The sequence below is a fragment of the Salmo salar genome, chromosome 26, assembly GCF_965601325.2.
Source record: "Salmo salar chromosome 26, fSalSal1, whole genome shotgun sequence".
Taxonomy (NCBI): Eukaryota; Metazoa; Chordata; class Actinopteri; order Salmoniformes; family Salmonidae; genus Salmo; species Salmo salar.
Window position 1 is genome coordinate 49904642 of NC_138316.1, and position 26306 is coordinate 49930947.

Below are 26306 nucleotides of genomic sequence, written 5' to 3' on the forward strand. Positions count from 1 at the left end.
TCTTTATAGAACCATCATCAGACAGAATATAGGATCTTTATAGAACCATCATCAGACAGAATATAGGATCTTTATAGAACCATCATCAGACAGAATATAGGATCCTTATAGAACCATCATCAGACAGAATATAGGATCGTTATAGAACCATCAGCAGACAGAATATAGGATCTTTATAGAACCATCAGCAGACAGAATATAGGATCTTTATAGAACCATCATCAGACAGAATATAGGATCTTTATTAGAACCATCATCAGAATGTAGGATCTTTATAGAACCATCAGACAGAATATAGGATCTTTATTAGAACCATCATCAGACAGAATATAGGATCTTTATTAGAACCATCATCAGACAGAATATAGGATCTTTATAGAACCATCAGCAGAATATAGGATCTTTATTAGAACCATCATCAGAATATAGGATCTTTATTAGAACCATCATCAGACAGAATATTGGATCTTTATAGAACCATCATCAGACAGAATATAGGATCCTTATAGAACCATCATCAGACACAATATTGGATCTTTATAGAACCATCAACAGACAGAATATAGGATCTTTATAGAACCATCATCAGACAAAATATAGGATCTTTATAGAACCATCAGCAGACAGAATATAGGATCTTTATTAGAACCATCAGCAGACAGAATATAGGATCTTTATAGAACCATCATCAGAATATAGGGTCTTTATTAGAACCATCATCAGACAGAATATAGGGTCTTTATTAGAACCATCAGCAGACAGAATATAGGATCTTTATAGAACCATCATCAGACAGAATATAGGATCTTTGTTAGAACCATCATCAGACAGAATATAGGATCTTTATAGAACCATCATCAGACAGAATATAGGGTCTTTATTAGAACCATCAGACAGAATATAGGATCTTTATTAGAACCATCATCAGACAGAATATTGGATCTTTATAGAACCATCAACAGACAGAATATAGGATCTTTATTAGAACCATCAGCAGACAGAATATAGGATCTTTATTAGAACCATCATCAGACAGAATATAGGATCTTTATTAGAACCATCAGCAGACAGAATATAGGATCTTTATTAGAACCATCATCAGACAGAATATAGGATCTTTATTAGAACCATCAGCAGACACAATATAGGATATTTATAGAACCATCAGCAGACAGAATATAGGATCTTTATAGAACCATCAGACAGAATATAGGATCTTTATAGAACCATCATCAGAATATAGGGTCTTTATTAGAACCATCAGCAGACAGAATATAGGATCTTTATTAGAACCATCATCAGACAGAATATAGGATCTTTATAGAACCATCATCAGAATATAGGGTCTTTATTAGAACCATCATCACACAGAATATAGGATCTTTATTAGAACCATCATCAGACAGAATATAGGATCTTTATTAGAACCATCAGCAGACAGAATATAGGATCTTTATAGAACCATCATCAGACAGAATATAGGATCTTTATTAGAACCATCAGCAGACAGAATATAGGATCTTTATTAGAACCATCATCAGACAGAATATAGGATCTTTATTAGAACCATCATCAGACAGAATATAGGATCTTTATTAGAACCATCATCAGACAGAATATTGGATCTTTATAGAACCATCAACAGAATATAGGATCTTTATAGAACCATCATCACACAGAATATTGGATCTTTATATAACCATCATCAGACAGAATATAGGATCTTTATTAGAACCATCAGACAGAATATAGGATCTTTATTAGAACCATCAGCAGACAGAATATAGGATCTTTATTAGAACCATCATCAGACAGAATATAGGATCTTTATAGAACCATCATCAGAATATAGGGTCTTTATTAGAACCATCATCACACAGAATATAGGATCTTTATTAGAACCATCATCAGACAGAATATAGGATCTTTATTAGAACCATCAGCAGACAGAATATAGGATCTTTATAGAACCATCATCAGACAGAATATAGGATCTTTATTAGAACCATCAGCAGACAGAATATAGGATCTTTATTAGAACCATCATCAGACAGAATATAGGATCTTTATTAGAACCATCATCAGACAGAATATAGGATCTTTATTAGAACCATCATCAGACAGAATATTGGATCTTTATAGAACCATCAACAGAATATAGGATCTTTATAGAACCATCATCACACAGAATATTGGATCTTTATAGAACCATCATCAGACAGAATATAGGATCTTTATTAGAACCATCAGACAGAATATAGGATCTTTATTAGAACCATCAGCAGACAGAATATAGGATCTTTATTAGAACCATCAACAGAATATAGGATCTTTATTAGAACCATCAACAGAATATAGGATCCTTATAGAACCATCAACAGAATATAGGATCTTTATTAGAACCATCAACAGAATATAGGATCTTTATTAGAACCATCAGACAGAATATAGGATCTTTATTAGAACCATCAGACAGAATATAGGATCTTTATTAGAACCATCAGCAGACAGAATATAGGATCCTTATAGAACCATCAACAGAATATAGGATCTTTATTAGAACCATCAACAGAATATAGGATCCTTATAGAACCATCAACAGAATATAGGATCCTTATAGAACCATCAACAGACAGAATATAGGATCCTTATAGAACCATCAACAGAATATAGGATCTTTATTAGAACCATCAACAGAATATAGGATCCTTATAGAACCATCAACAGACAGAATATACAGTAGTTACTGCCTGTAACCTATTTGATATGATAGTTGTACTGTGGGAGAATACAGGAGTACATGAGTTACTTCCTGTAGCCTATTTGATATGATAGTTGCACTGTGGGAGAATACAGGAGAAGTACAGGACTCATACTGACAGCTGGATCAGTCACTCTGTTCGCATCCTGAATGGCCCAATGGATCCCATTGTTCTCTGATCTCTGTCTAGGGTGTTTCTGATTATCAATAACTGTGTTTATTCCTCTCCTGTGTTTCTGATCAATACATGCATTTATGTCTGTCTTCTGTGTTTTCTTTCTAGGATATGGATTCTCATGTCTGCTGTTCTGTTCACAACCATAGCCTTAATAGTAAGTACTGTACATTAGTCAACTGGACTTCTACCATAGCCTTAATAGTAAGTACTGTTCATTAGTCAACTGGACTTCTACCATAGCCTTAATAGTAAGTACTGTTCATTAGTCAACTGGACTTCTACCATAGCCTTAATAGTAAGTACTGTACATTAGTCAACTGGACTTCTACCATAGCCTTAATAGTAAGTACTGTTCATTAGTCAACTGGACTTCTACCATAGCATACCATTCTACCAGACCTATATCCATCCTACCCTGCCTTTCTAAGGTCTTCGAAAGCCAAGTCAACAAACAGATTACCGACCATTTCGAATCCCACCGCACCCTCTCCGCTATGCAATCTGGTTTCAGAGCTGGTCATGGGTGCACCTCAGCCACGCTCAAGGTCCTAAACGACATCGTAACCGCCATCGATAAGAAACAATACTGTGCTGCCGTATTCATTGACCTGGCCAAAGCTTTTGACTCTGTTAATCACCACATCCTCATCGGCAGACTCAGTAGCCTTGGTTTCTCAAACGATTGCGTCGCCTGGTTCACCAACTACTTCTCTGACAGAGTTCAGTGTGTCAAATCGGAGGGCCTACTGTCTGGACCTCTGGCAGTCTCTATGGGGGTACCACAGGGTTCAATTCTTGGGCCAACTCTTTTCTCTATATACATAAATGATGTCGCTCTTGCTGCTGGTGAATCTCTGATCCACCTCTACGCAGACGACACCATTCTGTACACTTCTGGCCCTTCTTTGGACACTGTGTTAACAACCCTCCAGACGAGCTTCAATGCCATTCAACTCTCCTTCCGTGGTCTCCAACTGCTCCTAAACACAAGTAAAACTAAATGCATGCTCTTCAACCGATCGCTGCCTGCACCTGCCCGCCTGTCCAGCATCACTTCTCTGGACGGTTCTAACTTAGAATTTGTGGACAACTACAAATACCTAGGTGTCTGGTTAGACTGTAAACTCTCCTTCCAGACTCACATCAATCATCTCCAATCCAAAGTGAAATCTCGAATTGGCTTCCTATTTCGCAACAAAGCATCCTTCACTCATGCTGCCAAACATACCCTCGTAAAACTGACCATCCTACCAATCCTCGACTTCGGCGATGTCATTTACAAAATAGCTTCCAATACCCTACTCAACAAACTGGATGCAGTCTATCACAGTGCCATCCGTTTTGTCACCAAAGCCCCATATACTACCCACCACTGCGACCTGTACGCTCTCGTTGGCTGGCCTTCGCTTCATAATCGTCGCCAAACACATTGGCTCCAGGTCATCTACAAGACCCTGCTAGGTAAAGTCCCCCCTTATCTCCGCTCACTGGTCACCATAGCAGCACCCACCTGTAGCACGCGCTCCAGCAGGTATATCTCTCTGGTCACCCCTAAAGCCAACTCCTCCTTTGGTCGTCTCTCCTTCCAGTTCTCTGCTGCCAATGACTGTAACGAACTACAAAAATCACTGAAGCTGGAAACACTTATCTCCCTCACTAGCTTTAAGCACCAGCTATCAGAGCAGCTCACAGATCACTGCACCTGTACATAGCCCATCTATAATTTATCCCAAACTACTACCTCTTCCCCTACTGTATTTATTTATTTATTTATTTTGCTCCTTTGCACCATATTATTTATATTTTATCTCTGAACTTTCTTCAAACTACAAATCTACCATTCCAGTGTTTTTCTTGCTATACTTTATTTACTTTGCCACCATGGCATTTTTTTGCCTTTACCTCCCTTATCTCACATAATTTGCTCACATTGTATATAGTGTTATTTTTATTTTTTTTTATTATTATTTTTTTTTTCTTCTACTGCATCATTGATTGTATGTTGTTTTACTCCATGTGTAACTCTGTGTTGTTGTATGTGTCGAACTGCTTTGCTTTATCTTGGCCAGGTCGCAATTGTAAATGAGAACTTGTTCTCAACTTGCCTGCTTGGTTAAATAAAGGTGAAATAAAATAAAATAAATAAAATAGCCTTAATAGTAAGTACTGTACATTAGTCAACTGGACTTCTACCATAGCGTTAATAGTAAGTACTGTACATTAGTCAACTGGACTTCTACCATAGCCTTAATAGTAAGTACTGTACATTAGTCAACTGGACTTCTACCATAGCCTTAATAGTAAGTACTGTACATTAGTCAACTGGACTTCTACCATAGCCTTAATAGTAAGTACTGTACATTAGTCAACTGGACTTAGCTTGACCTCTCCTGTACTGTATAGATATCTCCCAGTCCAATTGCTTTGACAGCATGGTTCAACCTGGGGATGGACAGGGGGTGCAGGCTTGTTCTCCAGCCCCACACTAACAACAACACATCTGATTTGACTTATCAAGGGCTTGTTGATTAGTTGAATCAGGAGTGTTATTACCTGGTTGGGGGGAAAGCCTGTAACCCCGGTGTGTGTATATACCCAGAACCAGGACAGAAGACACTACTGCTGTATGGGTTGTCAACTGTCTCTGGGGCTATCAAAATCCTTATTATACTATGTTGTTATTATTATTTCACAACATATGTAACACTGAGCACTTCTTCCCTCTCTCTCTCTCGCTCTCTCTCTCCCGCTCTCCTACGCTCTCTCTCTCCCCCTCTCTCTCCTCTCTCTCCTCTCCCTCTCTCTCGCTCTCTCTCGCTCTCTCTCGCTCTCTCTCGCGCACTCTCTCGCGCACTCTCTCGCTCTCTCTCGCTCTCTCTCTCCCGCTCTCCTGCGCACTCTCTCCCACCTCTCTCTCTCCTCTTCCTCTCTCTCCTCTCCCTCTCTCTCCCGCTCTCTTGCGCTCTCTCTCTCTCCCACCTCTCTTTCCCCTCTCTCTCTTTCTCTCTCTTCCTCCCTGTCTCTCTCTACAGGCTCTAGTGTTCCCCAGTCAGCTCTATGAGTTTGTGTTTGAGCTCAGGACCACCAGGATCTCCATCAGACTCTATGGAGGAGCACTACTCAGTAAGGGCTGTCTACTGTGACAGTATCAGACTCTATGGAGGAGCAGTACTCAGTAAGGGCTGTCTACTGTGACAGTATCAGACTCTATGGAGGAGGAGCACTACTCAGTAAGGGCTGTCTACTGTGACAGTATCAGACTCTATGGAGGAGCAGTACTCAGTAAGGGCTGTCTACTGTGACAGTATCAGACTCTATGGAGGAGGAGCACTACTCAGTAAGGGCTGTCTACTGTGACAGTATCAGACTCTATGGAGGAGTAGTACTCAGTAAGGGCTGTCTACTGTGACAGTATCAGACTCTATGGAGGAGCACTACTCAGTAAGGGCTGTCTACTGTGACAGTATCACACTCTATGGAGGAGGAGCACTACTCAGTAAGGGCTGTCTACTGTGACAGTATCAGACTCTATGGAGGAGCACTACTCAGTAAGGGCTGTCTACTGTGACAGTATCAGACTCTATGGAGGAGCACTACTCAGTAAGGGCTGTCTACTGTGACAGTATCAGACTCTATGGAGGAGCAGTACTCAGTAAGGGCTGTCTACTGTGACAGTATCACACTCTATGGAGGAGGAGCACTACTCAGTAAGGGCTGTCTACTGTGACAGTATCAGACTCTATGGAGGAGGAGCACTACTCAGTAAGGGCTGTCTACTGTGACAGTATCAGACTCTATGGAGGAGCACTACTCAGTAAGGGCTGTCTACTGTGACAGTATCAGACTCTATGGAGGAGCAGTACTCAGTAAGGGCTGTCTACTGTGACAGTATCAGACTCTATGGAGGAGCACTACTCAGTAAGGGCTGTCTACTGTGACAGTATCAGACTCTATGGAGGAGCACTACTCAGTAAGGGCTGTCTACTGTGACAGTATCAGACTCTATGGAGGAGTAGTACTCAGTAAGGGCTGTCTACTGTGACAGTATCAGACTCTATGGAGGAGCACTACTCAGTAAGGGCTGTCTACTGTGACAGTATCACACTCTATGGAGGAGGAGCACTACTCAGTAAGGGCTGTCTACTGTGACAGTATCAGACTCTATGGAGGAGCAGTACTCAGTAAGGGCTGTCTACTGTGACAGTATCAGACTCTATGGAGGAGCACTACTCAGTAAGGGCTGTCTACTGTGACAGTATCAGACTCTATGGAGGAGCACTACTCAGTAAGGGCTGTCTACTGTGACAGTATCAGACTCTATGGAGGAGCAGTACTCAGTAAGGGCTGTCTACTGTGACAGTATCAGACTCTATGGAGGAGCAGTACTCAGTAAGGGCTGTCTACTGTGACAGTATCAGACTCTATGGAGGAGGAGCACTACTCAGTAAGGGCTGTCTACTGTGACAGTATCAGACTCTATGGAGGAGGAGCACTACTCAGTAAGGGCTGTCTACTGTGACAGTATCAGACTCTATGGAGGAGCAGTACTCAGTAAGGGCTGTCTACTGTGACAGTATCAGACTCTATGGAGGAGCAGTACTCAGTAAGGGCTGTCTACTGTGACAGTATCAGACTCTATGGAGGAGGAGCACTACTCAGTAAGGGCTGTCTACTGTGACAGTATCAGACTCTATGGAGGAGCAGTACTCAGTAAGGGCTGTCTACTGTGACAGTATCAGACTCTATGGAGGAGCAGTACTCAGTAAGGGCTGTCTACTGTGACAGTATCAGACTCTATGGAGGAGGAGCACTACTCAGTAAGGGCTGTCTACTGTGACAGTATCAGACTCTATGGAGGAGCACTACTCAGTAAGGGCTGTCTACTGTGACAGTATCAGACTCTATGGAGGAGCAGTACTCAGTAAGGGCTGTCTACTGTGACAGTATCAGACTCTATGGAGGAGCAGTACTCAGTAAGGGCTGTCTACTGTGACAGTATCAGACTCTATGGAGGAGCAGTACTCAGTAAGGGCTGTCTACTGTGACAGTATCAGACTCTATGGAGGAGCACTACTCAGTAAGGGCTGTCTACTGTGACAGTATCAGACTCTATGGAGGAGCAGTACTCAGTAAGGGCTGTCTACTGTGACAGTATCAGACTCTATGGAGGAGCAGTACTCAGTAAGGGCTGTCTACTGCCACTTCTCTGCCAGGGAAACCGCTCAGTCTCACCAGCTATAAATGATTTAAAAACTGTACTTCTTAATATTTAATGGTCCTGTCTCGTTCCTGACTAACTCCTCTAGGGTAGAGTACACTTGTTGTTGATGAACAGTGTTAAAGTGAGGACATGAAGCAGTGCATTCTGGATCCTGTAGTTTGTGTTGAGTGATTAGTTGGCCCAGGAAGAGGCACCAGGTATGACAAGAGGATAACATTCAGATGTCTGGAGGGTTTTTCTGCCAGTAAAGAAACGAATATATTTAACTGGATTGTAAAGACCACCTGCTATAACCTTATTCAATTATACATTAAACATTTCCATCTCTAAATCACAATGAGAATACATTATGTAATACAATGCAATCTCACTTTGTATCTCCTTTTAGATGGGACAGGTAAGACCAGAACAAGCTTAGGGCTTACCTAGCTAAATAACAGGTAGGACCAGAACCAGCTTAGGGCTTACCTAGCTAAATAACAGGTAAGACTGGAACCAGCTTAGGGCTTACCTAGCTAAATAACAGGTAGGACCAGAACCAGCTTAGGGCTTACCTAGCTAAATACCAGGTAGGACCAGAACCAGCTTAGGGCTTACCTAGCTAAATAACAGGTAGGACCAGAACCAGCTTAGGGCTTACCTAGCTAAATAACAGGTAAGACTGGAACCAGCTTAGGGCTTACCTAGCTAAATAACAGGTAGGACCAGAACCAGCTTAGGGCTTACCTTGCTAAATAACAGGTAGGACCAGAACCAGCTTAGGGCTTACCTAGCTAAATAACAGGTAAGACTGGAACCAGCTTAGGGCTTACCTAGCTAAATAACAGGTAGGACCAGAACCAGCTTAGGGCTTACCTAGCTAAATAACAGGTAAGACTGGAACCAGCTTAGGGCTTACCTAGCTAAATAACAGGTAGGACCAGAACCAGCTTAGGGCTTACCTAGCTAAATAACAGGTAGGACCAGAACCAGCTTAGGGCTTACCTAGCTAAATAACAGGTAGGACCAGAACCAGCTTAGGGCTTACCTAGCTAAATAACAGGTAAGACTGGAACCAGTTTAGGGCTTACCTAGCTAAATAACAGGTAGGACCAGAACCAGCTTAGGGCTTACCTAGCTAAATAACAGGTAAGACTGGAACCAGCTTAGGGCTTACCTAGCTAAATAACAGGTAGGACCAGAACCAGCTTAGGGCTTACCTAGCTAAATAACAGGTAGGACCAGAACCAGCTTAGGGCTTACCTAGCTAAATAACAGGTAGGACCAGAACCAGCTTAGGGCTTACCTAGCTAAATAACAGGTAGGACCAGAACCAGTTTAGGGCTTACCTAGCTAAATAACAGGTAGGACCAGAACCAGCTTAGGGCTTACCTAGCTAAATAACAGGTAGGACCAGAACCAGCTTAGGGCTTACCTAGCTAAATAACAGGTAAGACCAGAACCAGTTTAGGGCTTACCTAGCTAAATAACAGGTAGGACCAGAACCAGCTTAGGGCTTACCTAGCTAAATAACAGGTAGGACCAGAACCAGCTTAGGGCTTACCTAGCTAAATAACAGGTAGGACCAGAACCAGCTTAGGGCTTTCCTAGCTAAATAACAGGTAGGACCAGAACCAGCTTAGGGCTTACCTAGCTAAATAAGATAGTAGTAATAATCATGAATGCTTCAATAGTTTTTTGTCACAGGGTATTAAGAGGTCTGTATTCAGTCTGCCATGTTTTACAGTATTACATGATGAGTGCATTTGAGTACAGCAAGGCGTGACTGTACAGTCCCCCTCGGATGGAGGGAGAGATGGATGGAAGGAGGAACCCTACTGAGAAAGGCAGGAAGGAAGAGAGGATAATCCCTTAACAGCGGAAGGCTGTAGGCAACAGGGGTGAAGATACGGCGTCCATCCCAAATGGCACCCTATTCCCTTTTTTTATAGTGCACTACTTTTGTCCAGGGTCCATTGAGCTCTGGTTAAAAGTAGTGCGCACTAATAGGGAATAGGGTGCCATTTGCAACACAGACACAGTTCCTCTACTGTCTGTTCAGTAACAGCCTGGGGTTGGAACAGAGCCATAGATGTACTATATAGTTCTAAATATAGTATTATACTGCATCTACCCTCTCTGTGTGTGCTGGGGTCATCAGAAGGGCTCACTACTTCCTGATGGAGAGGATGTACGTTCTACTCTAGTACAGTGTTAAAATCAGCCACTTCCAACATACTGCTCTGATACCACATCTGTAAGGAAGGAATTGTAGCTGAGAGATTTGGTTGTCTGGTTCAGTTCTGATGTGAACCAATGTAGACCTGACCTCGGAAACCCAGGCTTTTCACAGTACTTCCAATAGTGGAGTGATGGAGAAAACAGGGTTTTAGAAGGCTGGCTACACTAGACTACTGTAGGCCTCACCCTAATGCTAAACATCTCTCTCGCTCGCTCGCTCGCTCGCTCTCTCTCGCTCTCTCGCTCTCTCTCTCTCTCGCTCTTCTCGCTCTCTCTCGCTCTCTCGCTCTCTCTCTCTCTCTCGCTCTTCTCTCTTCTCGCTCTCTCTCTCTCTCTCCAGGTGTCTCATTGATCATGTGGAAAGGTCTGTACACGGCAGAGAAAGCCATTATCCAGTGGACCCTGCTCTCCGAGGCCTGCCTCCTGTCTGTCCAGTTCCTGGGTGAGGGATCCGTTGTTCTGTCTTTATATCCATTTACTAACGACACAAACTAACAACTATGCAGTAAGGATGCACCGGGCTTCACCTATTGGTTTATGATTGGAACATGTCATCAGAGTTGTTCTTTAAAGACTATCTGTAGGTTACAGGACTGTCTATGATCAGTAACAGTAGTGTCTATGATCAGTAACAGTAGTGTCTATGGTCAGTAACAGTAGTGTCTATGATCAGTAACAGTAGTGTCTATGATCAGTAACAGTAGTGTCTATGATCAGTAACAGTAGTGTCTATGATCAGTAGTGTCTATGATCAGTAACAGTAGTGTCTATGATCAGTAACAGTAGTGTCTATGATCAGTAACAGTAGTGTCTATGGTCAGTAACAGTAGTGTCTATGATCAGTAACAGTAGTGTCTATGATCAGTAGTGTCTATGGTCAGTAACAGTAGTGTCTATGATCAGTAACAGTAGTGTCTATGGTCAGTAACAGTAGTGTCTATGATCAGTAACAGTAGTGTCTATGATCAGTAACAGTAGTGTCTATGACAGTCAGTAGTGTCTATGATCAGTAACAGTAGTGTCTATGATCAGTAACAGTAGTGTCTATGATCAGTAACAGTAGTGTCTATGATCAGTAACAGTAGTGTCTATGGTCAGTAACAGTAGTGTCTATGGTCAGTAACAGTAGTGTCTATGGTCAGTAACAGTAGTGTCTATGATCAGTAACAGTAGTGTCTATGGTCAGTAACAGTAGTGTCTATGATCAGTAACAGTAGTGTCTATGGTCAGTAACAGTAGTGTCTATGATCAGTAGTGTCTATGATCAGTAACAGTAGTGTCTATGGTCAGTAACAGTAGTGTCTATGATCAGTAGTGTCTATGATCAGTAACAGTAGTGTCTATGATAAGTAACAGTAGTGTCTATGGTCAGTAACAGTAGTGTCTATGATCAGTAACAGTAGTGTCTATGGTCAGTAGTGTCTATGGTCAGTAACAGTAGTGTCTATGGTCAGTAACAGTAGTGTCTATGATCAGTAACAGTAGTGTCTATGGTCAGTAACAGTAGTGTCTATGATCAGTAGTGTCTATGATCAGTAACAGTAGTGTCTATGATCAGTAGTGTCTATGATCAGTAACAGTAGTGTCTATGATCAGTAACAGTAGTGTCTATGATCAGTAACAGTAGTGTCTATGGTCAGTAACAGTAGTGTCTATGATCAGTAACAGTAGTGTCTATGGTCAGTAGTGTCTATGATCAGTAACAGTAGTGTCTATGATCAGTAACAGTAGTGTCTATGGTCAGTAACAGTAGTGTCTATGATCAGTAACAGTAGTGTCTATGGTCAGTAACAGTAGTGTCTATGATCAGTAGTGTCTATGATCAGTAACAGTAGTGTCTATGGTCAGTAGTGTCTATGATCAGTAACAGTAGTGTCTATGATAAGTAACAGTAGTGTCTATGATCAGTAACAGTAGTGTCTATGGTCAGTAGTGTCTATGATCAGTAACAGTAGTGTCTATGATCAGTAACAGTAGTGTCTATGGTCAGTAGTGTCTATGATCAGTAACAGTAGTGTCTATGATCAGTAACAGTAGTGTCTATGATCAGTAACAGTAGTGTCTATGGTCAGTAGTGTCTATGGTCAGTAGTGTCTATGATCAGTAACAGTAGTGTCTATGATCAGTAACAGTAGTGTCTATGGTCAGTAACAGTAGTGTCTATGGTCAGTAACAGTAGTGTCTATGATCAGTAACAGTAGTGTCTATGATCAGTAACAGTAGTGTCTATGATCAGTAACAGTAGTGTCTATGGTCAGTAACAGTAGTGTCTATGATCAGTAACAGTAGTGTCTATGATCAGTAACAGTAGTGTCTATGATCAGTAACAGTAGTGTCTATGATCAGTAACAGTAGTGTCTATGATCAGTAACAGTAGTGTCTATGATCAGTAACAGTAGTGTCTATGGTCAGTAACAGTAGTGTCTATGATCAGTAACAGTAGTGTCTATGACCAGTAGTGTCTATGATCAGTAACAGTAGTGTCTATGGTCAGTAGTGTCTATGATCAGTAACAGTAGTGTCTATGGTCAGTAGTGTCTATGATCAGTAACAGTAGTGTCTATGGTCAGTAGTGTCTATGATCAGTAACAGTAGTGTCTATGGTCAGTAACAGTAGTGTCTATGATCAGTAGTGTCTATGATCAGTAACAGTAGTGTCTATGATCAGTAGTGTCTATGGTCAGTAACAGTAGTGTCTATGGTCAGTAACAGTAGTGTCTATGGTCAGTAACAGTAGTGTCTATGATCAGTAACAGTAGTGTCTATGACCAGTAGTGTCTATGATCAGTAACAGTAGTGTCTATGATCAGTAGTGTCTATGGTCAGTAACAGTAGTGTCTATGGTCAGTAACAGTAGTGTCTATGGTCAGTAACAGTAGTGTCTATGACCAGTAGTGTCTATGGTCAGTAACAGTAGTGTCTATGGTCAGTAACAGTAGTGTCTATGGTCAGTAACAGTAGTGTCCATGATCAGTAACAGTAGTGTCTATGATCAGTAACAGTAGTGTCTATGATCAGTAACAGTAGTGTCTATGGTCAGTAACAGTAGTGTCTATGATCAGTAACAGTAGTGTCTATGGTCAGTAGTGTCTATGGTCAGTAACAGTAGTGTCTATGATCAGTAACAGTAGTGTCTATGATCAGTAGTGTCTATGATCAGTAACAGTAGTGTCTATGACCAGTAACAATAGTGTCTATGATCAGTAACAGTAGTGTCTATGGTCAGTAACAGTAGTGTCTATGATCAGTAACAGTAGTGTCTATGGTCAGTAGTGTCTATGGTCAGTAACAGTAGTGTCTATGATCAGTAGTGTCTATGGTCAGTAACAGTAGTGTCTATGGTCAGTAACAGTAGTGTCTATGATCAGTAGTGTCTATGATCAGTAACAGTAGTGTCTATGGTCAGTAGTGTCTATGATCAGTAACAGTGGTGTCTATGACCAGTAACAGTGGTGTCTATGACCAGTAACAGTAGTGTCTATGATCAGTAACAGTAGTGTCTATGATCAGTAACAGTAGTGTCTATGATCAGTAACAGTAGTGTCTATGATCAGTAGTGTCTATGGTCAGTAACAGTAGTGTCTACGATCAGTAACAGTAGTGTCTACGATCAGTAACAGTAGTGTCTACGATCAGTAACAGTAGTGTCTACGATCAGTAACAGTAGTGTCTACGATCAGTAACAGTAGTGTCTATGGTCAGTAACAGTAGTGTCTACGATCAGTAACAGTAGTGTCTACGATCAGTAACAGTAGTGTCTATGGTCAGTAACAGTAGTGTCTATGGTCAGTAACAGTAGTGTCTATGATCAGTAGTGTCTATGATCAGTAACAGTAGTGTCTATGGTCAGTAACAGTAGTGTCTATGATCAGTAACAGTAGTGTCTATGGTCAGTAACAGTAGTGTCTACGATCAGTAACAGTAGTGTCTACGATCAGTAACAGTAGTGTCTACGATCAGTAACAGTAGTGTCTACGGTCAGTAACAGTAGTGTCTATGGTCAGTAACAGTAGTGTCTATGATCAGTAACAGTAGTGTCTATGACCAGTAGTGTCTATGATCAGTAACAGTAGTGTCTATGATCAGTAGTGTCTATGGTCAGTAACAGTAGTGTCTATGGTCAGTAACAGTAGTGTCTATGGTCAGTAACAGTAGTGTCTATGACCAGTAGTGTCTATGATCAGTAACAGTAGTGTCTATGATCAGTAGTGTCTATGGTCAGTAACAGTAGTGTCTATGATCAGTAACAGTAGTGTCTATGGTCAGTAACAGTAGTGTCTATGGTCAGTAACAGTAGTGTCTATGGTCAGTAACAGTAGTGTCCATGATCAGTAACAGTAGTGTCTATGATCAGTAACAGTAGTGTCTATGGTCAGTAACAGTAGTGTCTATGATCAGTAACAGTAGTGTCTATGGTCAGTAACAGTAGTGTCTATGATCAGTAACAGTAGTGTCTATGGTCAGTAGTGTCTATGGTCAGTAACAGTAGTGTCTATGATCAGTAACAGTAGTGTCTATGATCAGTAGTGTCTATGATCAGTAACAATAGTGTCTATGATCAGTAACAGTAGTGTCTATGGTCAGTAACAGTAGTGTCTATGATCAGTAACAGTAGTGTCTATGGTCAGTAGTGTCTATGGTCAGTAACAGTAGTGTCTATGATCAGTAGTGTCTATGGTCAGTAACAGTAGTGTCTATGGTCAGTAACAGTAGTGTCTATGGTCAGTAACAGTAGTGTCTATGACCAGTAGTGTCTATGGTCAGTAACAGTAGTGTCTATGGTCAGTAACAGTAGTGTCTATGGTCAGTAACAGTAGTGTCCATGGTCAGTAACAGTAGTGTCTACGATCAGTAACAGTAGTGTCTACGATCAGTAACAGTAGTGTCTACGATCAGTAACAGTAGTGTCTACGATCAGTAACAGTAGTGTCTATGGTCAGTAACAGTAGTGTCTATGGTCAGTAACAGTAGTGTCTATGGTCAGTAACAGTAGTGTCTATGGTCAGTAACAGTAGTGTCTATGACCAGTAACAATAGTGTCTATGACCAGTAACAGTAGTAGTGTCTATGATCAGTAACAGTAGTGTCTATGATCAGTAACAGTAGTGTCTATGATCAGTAGTGTCTATGATCAGTAACAGTGGTGTCTATGACCAGTAACAGTGGTGTCTATGATCAGTAACAGTAGTGTCTATGATCAGTAACAGTAGTGTCTATGATCAGTAGTGTCTATGGTCAGTAACAGTAGTGTCTACGATCAGTAACAGTAGTGTCTACGATCAGTAACAGTAGTGTCTACGATCAGTAACAGTAGTGTCTACGATCAGTAACAGTAGTGTCTACGATCAGTAACAGTAGTGTCTACGATCAGTAACAGTAGTGTCTACGGTCAGTAACAGTAGTGTCTACGGTCAGTAACAGTAGTGTCTACGGTCAGTAACAGTAGTGTCTACGGTCAGTAACAGTAGTGTCTACGATCAGTAACAGTAGTGTCTACGATCAGTAACAGTAGTGTCTACGATCAGTAACAGTAGTGTCTATGGTCAGTAACAGTAGTGTCTATGATCAGTAACAGTAGTGTCTATGACCAGTAGTGTCTATGATCAGTAACAGTAGTGTCTATGATCAGTAGTGTCTATGGTCAGTAACAGTAGTGTCTATGGTCAGTAACAGTAGTGTCTATGGTCAGTAACAGTAGTGTCTATGACCAGTAGTGTCTATGGTCAGTAACAGTAGTGTCTATGGTCAGTAACAGTCGTGTCCATGGTCAGTAACAGTAGTGTCTATGATCAGTAACAGTAGTGTCTATGATCAGTAACAGTAGTGTCTATGGTCAGTAACAGTAGTGTCTATGATCAGTAACAGTAGTGTCTATGGTCAGTAGTGTCTATGGTCAGTAACAGTAGTGTCTATGATCAGTAACAGTAGTGTCTATGATCAGTAGTGTCTATGATCAGTAACAATAGTGTCTATGATCAGTAACAGTAGTGTCTATGGTCAGTAACAGTAGTGTCTATGATCAGTAACAGTAGTGTCTATGGTCAGTAGTGTCTATGGTCAGTAACAGTAGTGTCTATGATCAGTAGTGTCTATGGTCAGTAACAGTAGTGTCTATGGTCAGTAACAGTAGTGTCTATGGTCAGTAACAGTAGTGTCTATGATCAGTAGTGTCTATGATCAGTAACAGTAGTGTCTATGGTCAGTAGTGTCTATGATCAGTAACAGTGGTGTCTATGACCAGTAACAGTAGTGTCTATGATCAGTAACAGTAGTGTCTATGATCAGTAACAGTAGTGTCTATGATCAGTAGTGTCTATGGTCAGTAACAGTAGTGTCTACGATCAGTAACAGTAGTGTCTACGATCAGTAACAGTAGTGTCTACGATCAGTAACAGTAGTGTCTACGATCAGTAACAGTAGTGTCTATGGTCAGTAACAGTAGTGTCTATGGTCAGTAACAGTAGTGTCTATGGTCAGTAACAGTAGTGTCTATGGCAGTCAGTAGTGTCTATGATCAGTAACAGTAGTGTCTATGGTCAGTAACAGTAGTGTCTATGGTCAGTAACAGTAGTGTCTATGATCAGTAACAGTAGTGTCTATGGTCAGTAGTGTCTATGGTCAGTAACAGTAGTGTCTATGATCAGTAGTGTCTATGGTCAGTAGTGTCTATGGTCAGTAACAGTAGTGTCTATGATCAGTAACAGTAGTGTCTATGATCAGTAACAGTAGTGTCTATGATCAGTAACAGTAGTGTCTATGATCAGTAACAGTAGTGTCTATGATCAGTAACAGTAGTGTCTACGATCAGTAACAGTAGTGTCTATGGTCAGTAACAGTAGTGTCTATGGTCAGTAACAGTAGTGTCTATGGTCAGTAACAGTAGTGTCTATGGTCAGTAACAGTAGTGTCTATGGTCAGTAACAGTAGTGTCTATGGTCAGTAGTGTCTATGGTCAGTAGTGTCTATGGTCAGTAACAGTAGTGTCTATGATCAGTAACAGTAGTGTCTATGGTCAGTAGTGTCTATGATCAGTAACAGTAGTGTCTATGATCAGTAACAGTAGTGTCTATGATCAGTTGGTTACAGTAACAGTAGTGTCTGATCAGTTGGTTACAGTAACAGTAGTAGTGTCTATGATCAGTAACAGTAGTGTCTATGATCAGTTGGTTACAGTAACAGTAGTGTCTGATCAGTTGGTTACAGTAACAGTAGTAGTGTCTATGATCAGTAACAGTAGTAGTGTCTATGATCAGTAACAGTAGTAGTGTCTATGATCAGTAACAGTAGTAGTGTCTATGATCAGTAACAGTAGTGTCTATGATCAGTAACAGTAGTGTCTATGATCAGTAACAGTAGTGTCTATGATCAGTTGGTTACAGTAACAGTAGTGTCTGTGCTTCTACACCTGTATTGCTTGTTGTTTGGGGTTTTAAGCTGGGTTTCTCTACAGCACTTTGTGATATCAGCTGATGTAAGAAGGGCTTTATAAATACATTTGATTTGATCAGTTGGTTCCAGTAACAGTAGTGTCTATGATCAGAGAGTGTATTTAGAGAGGGACTGAGAGTCCAGGCGAGTCCATGTTATCTCCACCAGTCTCCTCTGGTACCTCAATAAGAGACATTCACACATCAGTGGGAAATCAAGCTCTGTTCAGTCCTGCAGTGTCGACTGAAGTGAAGTCTCGGGCCGTTATGTACTGTATCAGAGTAGGACTACTGATCTAGGATCAGATTAACCTTTTAGATTGTAATGAATAACATTACATGGACAGGGGGGGACCAGGAGCCGTATGTACTGTATCAGAGTAGGACTACTGATCTAGGATCAGATTAACCTTTTAGATTGTAATGAATAACATTACATGGACAGGGGGGACCAGGAGCCGTATGTACTGTATCAGAGTATGACTACTGATCTAGGATCAGTTTAATGTTATGAGTGTAATGAGTAAGATCACACATACAACGAGGGATCTGATCCTAGATCAGCACTCCTGCTCTGAGGTGGTTGATATATATGAGCCCTGAAGTGAACTACAGGATAAGGGTGTTGCCACGAGAAAAGGTCAACCAGTGAAGAACAAACACCATTGTAAATACAACCCATATTCATGTTTATTTATGTTCCCTTTTGTACTTTAACTATTTGCACATTGTTACAACACTGTATATAGACATAATATGACATTTTGAAAATCTTTTGGAACTTTTGTGAGTGTAATGTTTATTGTTCATTTTTGATTGTTTTGTTTATCTATTTCACTTGCTTTGGCAATGTAAACATATGTTTCCCCTGCCAGTAAAGCCAATTGAATTGAATTGAATGATTGAATTGAATTGAATTGAATGAATGAATTGAATTGAGAGTGAAGTTCCATCTATGGTCAAGATGATCACATATACAGTGCCTTCAGAAAGTATTCAGACCCCTTCACTTTTTCTACATTTTGCTACGTTAAAGCCTTATTCTAAAATGGATTAATAAAAAAATTCCTTACCAATCTAAACACAATACCCCAATAATAACAAAGTGTAAACAGGTTTTTAAAAATCTTTTGCAAATTTATAACAAATAAAACTGAAATACCTTCTTTACATAAGTATTCAGACCCTTTGCTATGAGACTCAAAATTCATCTCAGGTGCATCCTGTTTCCATTGATCATCCTTGAGATGTTTCTACAACTTGATTGGAGTCCACCTGTAGTAAATTCAGTTGATTGGACATGATTTGGAAAGCCACACACCTGTCTATGTAAGGTCCCACAGTTGACAGTGCATGTCAGAGCAAAAACCAAGCCATGGAATTGTCCGTAGAGCTCAGAGATAAGAATTGTGTTGCGGCACAGATCTGGGGAAGGGTACCAAAACAATTCTGTGGCATTTAAGGTCCCCAAGAACACAGTGGCCTCCATCATTCTTAAATGGAAGAAGTTTGGAACCACCAAGATTAGAGCAATCGGGGGAGAAGGGCCTTGGTCAGGGAGGTGACCAAGAACCTGATGGTCACTCTGACAGAGCTCTAGAGTTCATCTGTGCAAATGGGAGAACCTTCCAGAAGGACAACTATTTCTGCAGCACTCCACCAATCAGGCCTTTATAGAGAGTGGACAGACGGAAGCCACTCCTCAGTAAAAGGCACATGACAGCCCGCTTGGAGTTTGCCAAAAGGCACCTAAAGACTCTCAGACCATGAGAAACAAGATTCTCTGGTCTGATGAAACCAAGATTGAACTCTTTGGCCTGAATGCCAAGCCTCACGTCTGGAGGAAACCTGGCACCATCCCTACGGTGAAGCATGGTGGTGGCAGCATCATGCTCTGGGGATGTTTTTCAGTGGCAGGGACTGGGAGACTAGTCTGGATTGAGGCAAGGATGAATGGAGCAAAGTACAGAGAGATCCTTGATGAAAACCTGCTCCAGAGTGCTCTGGACCTCAGACTGGGGCGAAGGTTCACCTTCCAACAGGACAACGACCCTAAGCACACAGCGAAGACAACGCAGGAGTGGCTTCGGGACAAGTCTCTGAATGTCCTTGAGTGGCACAGCCAGAGCCCGGACTTGAACCCGATCTAACATCTCTGACCTGAAAATAGCTGTGCAGCGATGCTCCCCATCCAACCTGACAGAGCTTGACAGGATCTGCAGAGATGAATGGGAGAAACTCCCTAAATACAGGTGTGCTAAGCTTGTAGCGTCATACCCCAGACTCAAGGCTGTAATTGCTGCCTAAGGTGCTTCAACAAAGTACTGAGTAAAAGGTCTGAATACTTATCTAAATGTGATATGTCAGCTTCTTTTAAAATGATTAATTAGCAACAATTTCTAAAAACCTGTGTTTGCTTTTTCATTATGGGGTATTGTGATGTCATTATGGGGTATTGTGATGTCATTATGGGGTATTGTGATGTCATTATGGGGTATTGTGATGTCATTATGGGGTATTGTGTGTAGATTGATGAGGGGGAAAAAACCCAGATTTAATCAATTTTAGAATAAGACTTTAACCTACCAAAATGTGGAAAAAGTCAAGCAGTCTGAATACTTTCCGATTGCTCTGTATGAGTACACATATTACATTTGTATAGGTTGCATCCCAGATGTCACCGTGTCCCCTATATCAGTGTTGGGAAACACGCCTAGCGCTTAAAAGCATTGGGCCAGTAACTGAAAGGCCGCTGGTTATGAATCCCTTAGCCGACTAGGTGTAAATTCTGTCCATGTGCCGTAGAGCAAGGTACTTAACTCTAGTTGTAAAACGTGTGTCCTCTCTCTCGTTGCAGTGACCATCATCACACTGGTGGAGCTGGGTCTGATGTCAAACTCTGCCATCCTCCTCCTCCTCAGTGAAGTCCTCTTCCTCATCATCACACTCCTCTACTACTACCACCTGGGTCGCAGGACCAAGAAGACCCAGAACCATACACACAGCTCTGATTAGACCCAGAACCATACACACAGCTCTGATTAGACCCTGAACCATACACACAGCTCTGATTAGACCCAGAACCATACACACAGCTCTGATTAGACCCAGAACCATACACACAGCTCTGATTAGACCCAGAACCATACACATAGCTCTGATTAGACCCAGAACCATACACATAGTTCTGATTAGACCCAGAACCATACACACAGCTCTGATTAGACCCAGAACCATACACACAGCTCTGATTAGACCCAGAACCATACACATAGTTCTGATTAGACCCAGAACCATACACACAGCTCTGATTAGACCCAGAACCATACACACAGCTCTGATTAGACCCAGAACCATACACACAGCTCTGATTAGACCCAGAAGACCCAGAACCATAGATCTAGCAGCTCTGATTAGACCCAGAACCATAGATCTAGTTCTGATTAGACCCAGAACCATAGATCTAGTTCTGATTAGACCCAGAACCATAGATCTAGTTCTGATTAGACCCAGAACCATAGATATAGCTGCTCTGATTAGACCCAGAACCATATATATAGTTCTGATTAGACCCAGAACCATAGATATAGTTCTGATTAGACCCAGAACCATACACACAGCTCTGATTAGACCCAGAACCATAGATCTAGTTCTGATTAGACCCAGAACCATAGATCTAGTTCTGATTAGACCCAGAACCATAGATCTAGTTCTGATTAGACCCAGAACCATACACACAGCTCTGATTAGACCCAGAAGACCCAGAACCATAGATCTAGTTCTGATTAGACCCAGAAGACCCAGAACCATAGATCTAGTTCTGATTAGACCCAGAAGACCCAGAACCATAGATATAGTTCTGATTAGACCCAGAACCATAGATCTAGTTCTGATTAGACCCCCTCTCCCAAAACAGTGTTATAACTATTAATTTGATATCATGGCTGGTCAGTCCTTGCATCCATAGCTCTGTCTATGAATTTGAGTGTTTACAAATCTCCAACCCCATCCCTCAGCTTTTGACCAAAACAGTGGTGGGGTGGACACTTTGTTATTGTTTGAACTGCAGATTGCCCCTTTACGGTCAGTTAAGATAAAAAGCTTGACGGGTTTAGATTGTGGCTCCAAAGCAACACTCCAGTCAACGTGACTGCTTAGCGCTTACCCTGCCCAAATGGCACCCTAGTCTATACTTACCCCACATAGGACTCTGTTCAGAAGTAGTGCACTATATAGGGAATAGGGCTCTGGTCTATAGTAGTACCACTATATAGGGAATAGGGCTCTGGTCTATAGTAGTACCACTATATAGGGAATAGGGCTCTGGTCTATAGTAGTACCACTATATAGGGAATAGGGCTCTGGTCTATAGTAGTGCACTATATAGGGAATAGGGCTCTGGTCTATAGTAGTACCACTATATAGGGAATAGGGCTCTGGTCTATAGTAGTGCACTATATAGGGAATAGGGCTCTGGTCTATAGTAGTGCACTATATAGGGCATAATAGGGTGCCATTTTTCATGGACACTTCGATCACAGTTTCATTGAGACTGCCCCAACCACTTAAATCCATTGTGTTAATAGGTAAAGCTCTGGTTGAATATTTTTTTTAGGAAAGGAGCTTTTAAATGTGATTGCCAAAGAAGGTGATTGTATTTTGCAGTATACCACGTGTTATAAGACATGTCAATACATATTTGCTAGTTACTGAACATGTACCTGCAGAAAGAGAACAGTGTTGTTTTCAGACTGTGGGTTTTTTCTGTAGATATCTAGTCTCGTGAGTCATGTAGAACTTGTGTAAGCCTGTTTGGGAAACACTGGGTTAGGAGGTAGAACCTGTGTGTTGGTTTGGGTCAGAGAACGACTACTGTCTAATGTTCTGTTTTATGTTGGTTTGGGTCAGAGAACGACTACTGTCTAATGTTCTGTTTTATGTTGGTTTGGGTCAGAGAACGACTACTGTCTAATGTTCTGTTTTATGTTGGTTTGGGTCAGAGAACGACTACTGTCTAATGTTCTGTTTTATGTTGGTTTGGGTCAGAGAACGACTACTGTCTAATGTTCTGTTTTATGTTGGTTTGGGTCAGAGAACGACTACTGTCTAATGTTCTGTTTTATGTTGGTTTGGGTCATGTTCATATCGGTGAAAACAGAAGAAAAAAACCCTGAGTGAAACAGTGAGGTACTTACCTGTCCAATAAGAAACGCTCATGTCAGGTTTTTCCCGTTGCGTTCCCTGATGGACACAACACTGGTTTTGTTCTGTACTAATATATGTTGTATTAAAGAAACAACACTGGTTTTGTTCTGTACTAATATATGTTGTATTAAAGAAACAACACTGGTTTTGTTCTGTACTAATATATGTTGTATTAAAGAAACAACACTGGTTTTGTTCTGTACTAATATATGTTGTATTAAAGAAACAACACTGGTTTTGTTCTGTACTAATATATGTTGTATTAAAGAAACAACACTGGTTTTGTTCTGTACTAATATATGTTGTATTAAAGAAACAACACTGGTTTTGTTCTGTACTAATATATGTTGTATTAAAGAAACAACACTGGTTTTGTTCTGTACTAATATATGTTGTATTAAAGAAACAACACTGGTTTTGTTCTGTACTAATATATGTTGTATTAAAGAAACAACACTGGTTTTGTTCTGTACTAATATATGTTGTGTTAAAGAAACAACACTGGTTTTGTTCTGTACTAATATATGTTGTATTAAAGAAACAACACTGGTTTTGTTCTGTACTAATATATGTTGTATTAAAGAAACACTCCACCTCCTTTTGTTTTGTGGGACTCAAGCATTCTTCCATGTGTTTAGGTTTTTTGCTGTACTGACTGAAGGATAATCCTTCAGTCTGGGGAAATGTGACAGAAGGAAAAAGAATCAATCAGGCCGATGTATCATTTTAATACTCCCACTAAACAGTTATTTTATGTTCAGCAGTGCATCAAAGGGTCATTTTTAATCATCGTTATGTACTGAAGCTTGGATCGTGGAAACTGGGCCGTTTGCTTTTGCATTGAGGTAGAGAGAACATACTAGAAGCATTCTTCAGATACAATAGAAGGTTTAGGACACTTTGTGTAACACGTTTGATCTGACGTGTTTAAAAAAAAAATGGTGTTTTGACACTTCTACAGATGTACTTTTTTGGGGGTACAGTATCACGTCTGATTTAACTTTCTCTGAACACCAAGCAATTTGAATATCTCTTATTAGAATAGAGGAAGTTTACTATCTCTTCATCCAGGCACATCTTTATCTTTCAGTGCATTTGGGACCACGGTGGATTTGTCATCATGAACGGCATCAATGCTTTAGGAAATGTGATAGATGTTATTATTGTGTCTATTTTAAATGTACATTGTGCATAAAGGTATCGACATGCTGTATTTGATTTGTATATGTATAGACAGACAACAATAAATGGACTCTTTTTTTCCCCTTCTGTTTTTCTTTGATTGGTCTCGTTATGCCCAGGAGATGCTCTAACGTCTCATCACTAACAGTTCTTATCTCCAAGCTATTCCTATTGTCTGTTATTCCTATTGTCTGTTATTCCTATTGTCTGTTATTCCTGTTTTGTTTAACGGAATCTATTTCTTTCTGAACACGCCACGTCGTTGTGCCCTGCTGTAAGCAGCCCTGTTGTGCAGTAGTTCGCCTCCAGGGGGTGATGTTGATATGTTTAGAAAGAGTTACTGTCTGGATGGGTCTCTCTCTCTCTCATCTCTCCTTCTCTGTGTAATGGTCAACACGCTGTCTCTCTCTCTCATCTCTCCTTCTCTGTATAATGGTCAACACGCTGTCTCTCTCACCTCTCCTTCTCTGTATAATGGTCAACACACTGTCTCACCTCTCCTTCTCTGTATAATGGTCAACACACTGTCTCACCTCTCCTTCTCTGTATAATGGTCAACACACTGTCTCACCTCTCCTTCTCTGTACAATGGTCAACACACTGTCTCGGTCCAGGGGTAATAAAGCAATGACTCCCTACAGCAGCAGTCCAGGGGTAATAAAGCCATGATCTCTACAGCAGTAGTCCAGGGGTAATAAAGCAATGACTCCCTACAGCAGTAGTCCAGGGGTAATAAAGCAATGATCCCTACAGCAGTAGTCCAGGGGTAATAAAGCAATGACTCCCTACAGCAGTAGTCCAGGGGTAATAAAGCAATGACTCCCTACAGTAGTAGTCCAGGGGTAATAAAGCAATGACTCCCTACAGTAGTAGTCCAGGGGTAATAAAGCAATGACTCCCTACAGCAGTAGTCCAGGGGTAATAAAGCCATGATCTCTACAGCAGTAGTCCAGGGGTAATAAAGCAATGACTCCCTACAGCAGTAGTCCAGGGGTAATAAAGCAATGATCTCTACAGCAGTAGTCCAGGGGTAATAAAGCAATGACTCCCTACAGCAGTAGTCCAGGGGTAATAAAGCAATGACTCCCTACAGCAGCAGTCCAGGGGTAATAAAGCAATGATCCCTACAGCAGTAGTCCAGGGGTAATAAAGCAATGACTCCCTACAGCAGTAGTCCAGGGGTAATAAAGCAATGACTCCCTACAGTAGTAGTCCAGGGGTAATAAAGCAATGACTCCCTACAGCAGTAGTCCAGGGGTAATAAAGCAATGATCTCTACAGTAGTAGTCCAGGGGTAATAAAGCAATGATCCCTACAGCAGTAGTCCAGGGGTAATAAAGCAATGATCTCTACAGTAGTAGTCCAGGGGTAATAAAGCAATGACTCCCTACAGCAGCAGTCCAGGGGTAATAAAGCAATGATCTCTACAGCAGTAGTCCAGGGGTAATAAAGCAATGACTCCCTACAGCAGTAGTCCAGGGGTAATAAAGCAATGACTCCCTACAGCAGTAGTCCAGGGGTAATAAAGCAATGACTTCTTACAGCAGCAGTCCAGGGGTAATAAAGCAATGATCTCTACAGCAGTAGTCCAGGGGTAATAAAGCAATGACTCCCTACAGCAGTAGTCCAGGGGTAATAAAGCAATGACTTCTTACAGCAGTAGTCCAGGGGTAATAAAGCAATGATCTCTACAGCAGTAGTCCAGGGGTAATAAAGCAATGACTCCCTACAGCAGTAGTCCAGGGGTAATAAAGCAATGACTCCCTACAGCAGTAGTCCAGGGGTAATAAAGCAATGATCTCTACAGCAGTAGTCCAGGGGTAATAAAGCAATGACTCCCTACAGTAGCAGTCCAGGGGTAATAAAGCAATGACTCCCTACAGCAGTAGTCCAGGGGTAATAAAGCAATGACTCCCTACAGCAGTAGTCCAGGGGTAATAAAGCAATGACTCCCTACAGCAGTAGTCCAGGGGTAATAAAGCAATGACTCCCTACATCAGTAGTCCAGGGGTAATAAAGCAATGACTCCCTACAGCAGTAGTCCAGGGGTAATAAAGCAATGACTCCCTACAGCAGTAGTCCAGGGGTAATAAAGCAATGACTTCTTACAGC

The 26306-nt window shown here is 41.3% G+C and overlaps 2 protein-coding genes across 3 annotated transcripts in view; both read left to right on the plus strand.

Moving 5' to 3' along the window:
- LOC106587983 (tumor protein p53-inducible protein 11) overlaps positions 1-20885 on the plus strand; it is a 75007-nt gene extending 54122 nt beyond the window's left edge. For both annotated transcript variants that reach the window (XM_045708332.2, XM_045708331.2), the window contains 4 exons: positions 3045-3093; positions 5972-6062; positions 10721-10822; positions 20665-20885. In XM_045708332.2, coding sequence (XP_045564288.1) covers positions 3045-3093; positions 5972-6062; positions 10721-10822; positions 20665-20822 — 400 coding nt within the window. In that variant the 3' untranslated portion in view covers positions 20823-20885. The remainder of the gene's footprint in view (positions 1-3044; positions 3094-5971; positions 6063-10720; positions 10823-20664) is intronic.
- Positions 20886-23051: 2166 nt separating this feature from the next.
- LOC145864286 (uncharacterized) lies at positions 23052-24281 on the plus strand. The gene has a single exon (XM_082969823.1). It carries the CDS (start codon positions 23052-23054, stop codon positions 23676-23678), a length of 627 nt encoding a protein of 208 aa, XP_082825949.1. The 3' UTR covers positions 23679-24281.
- Positions 24282-26306: the final 2025 nt, after the last annotated feature.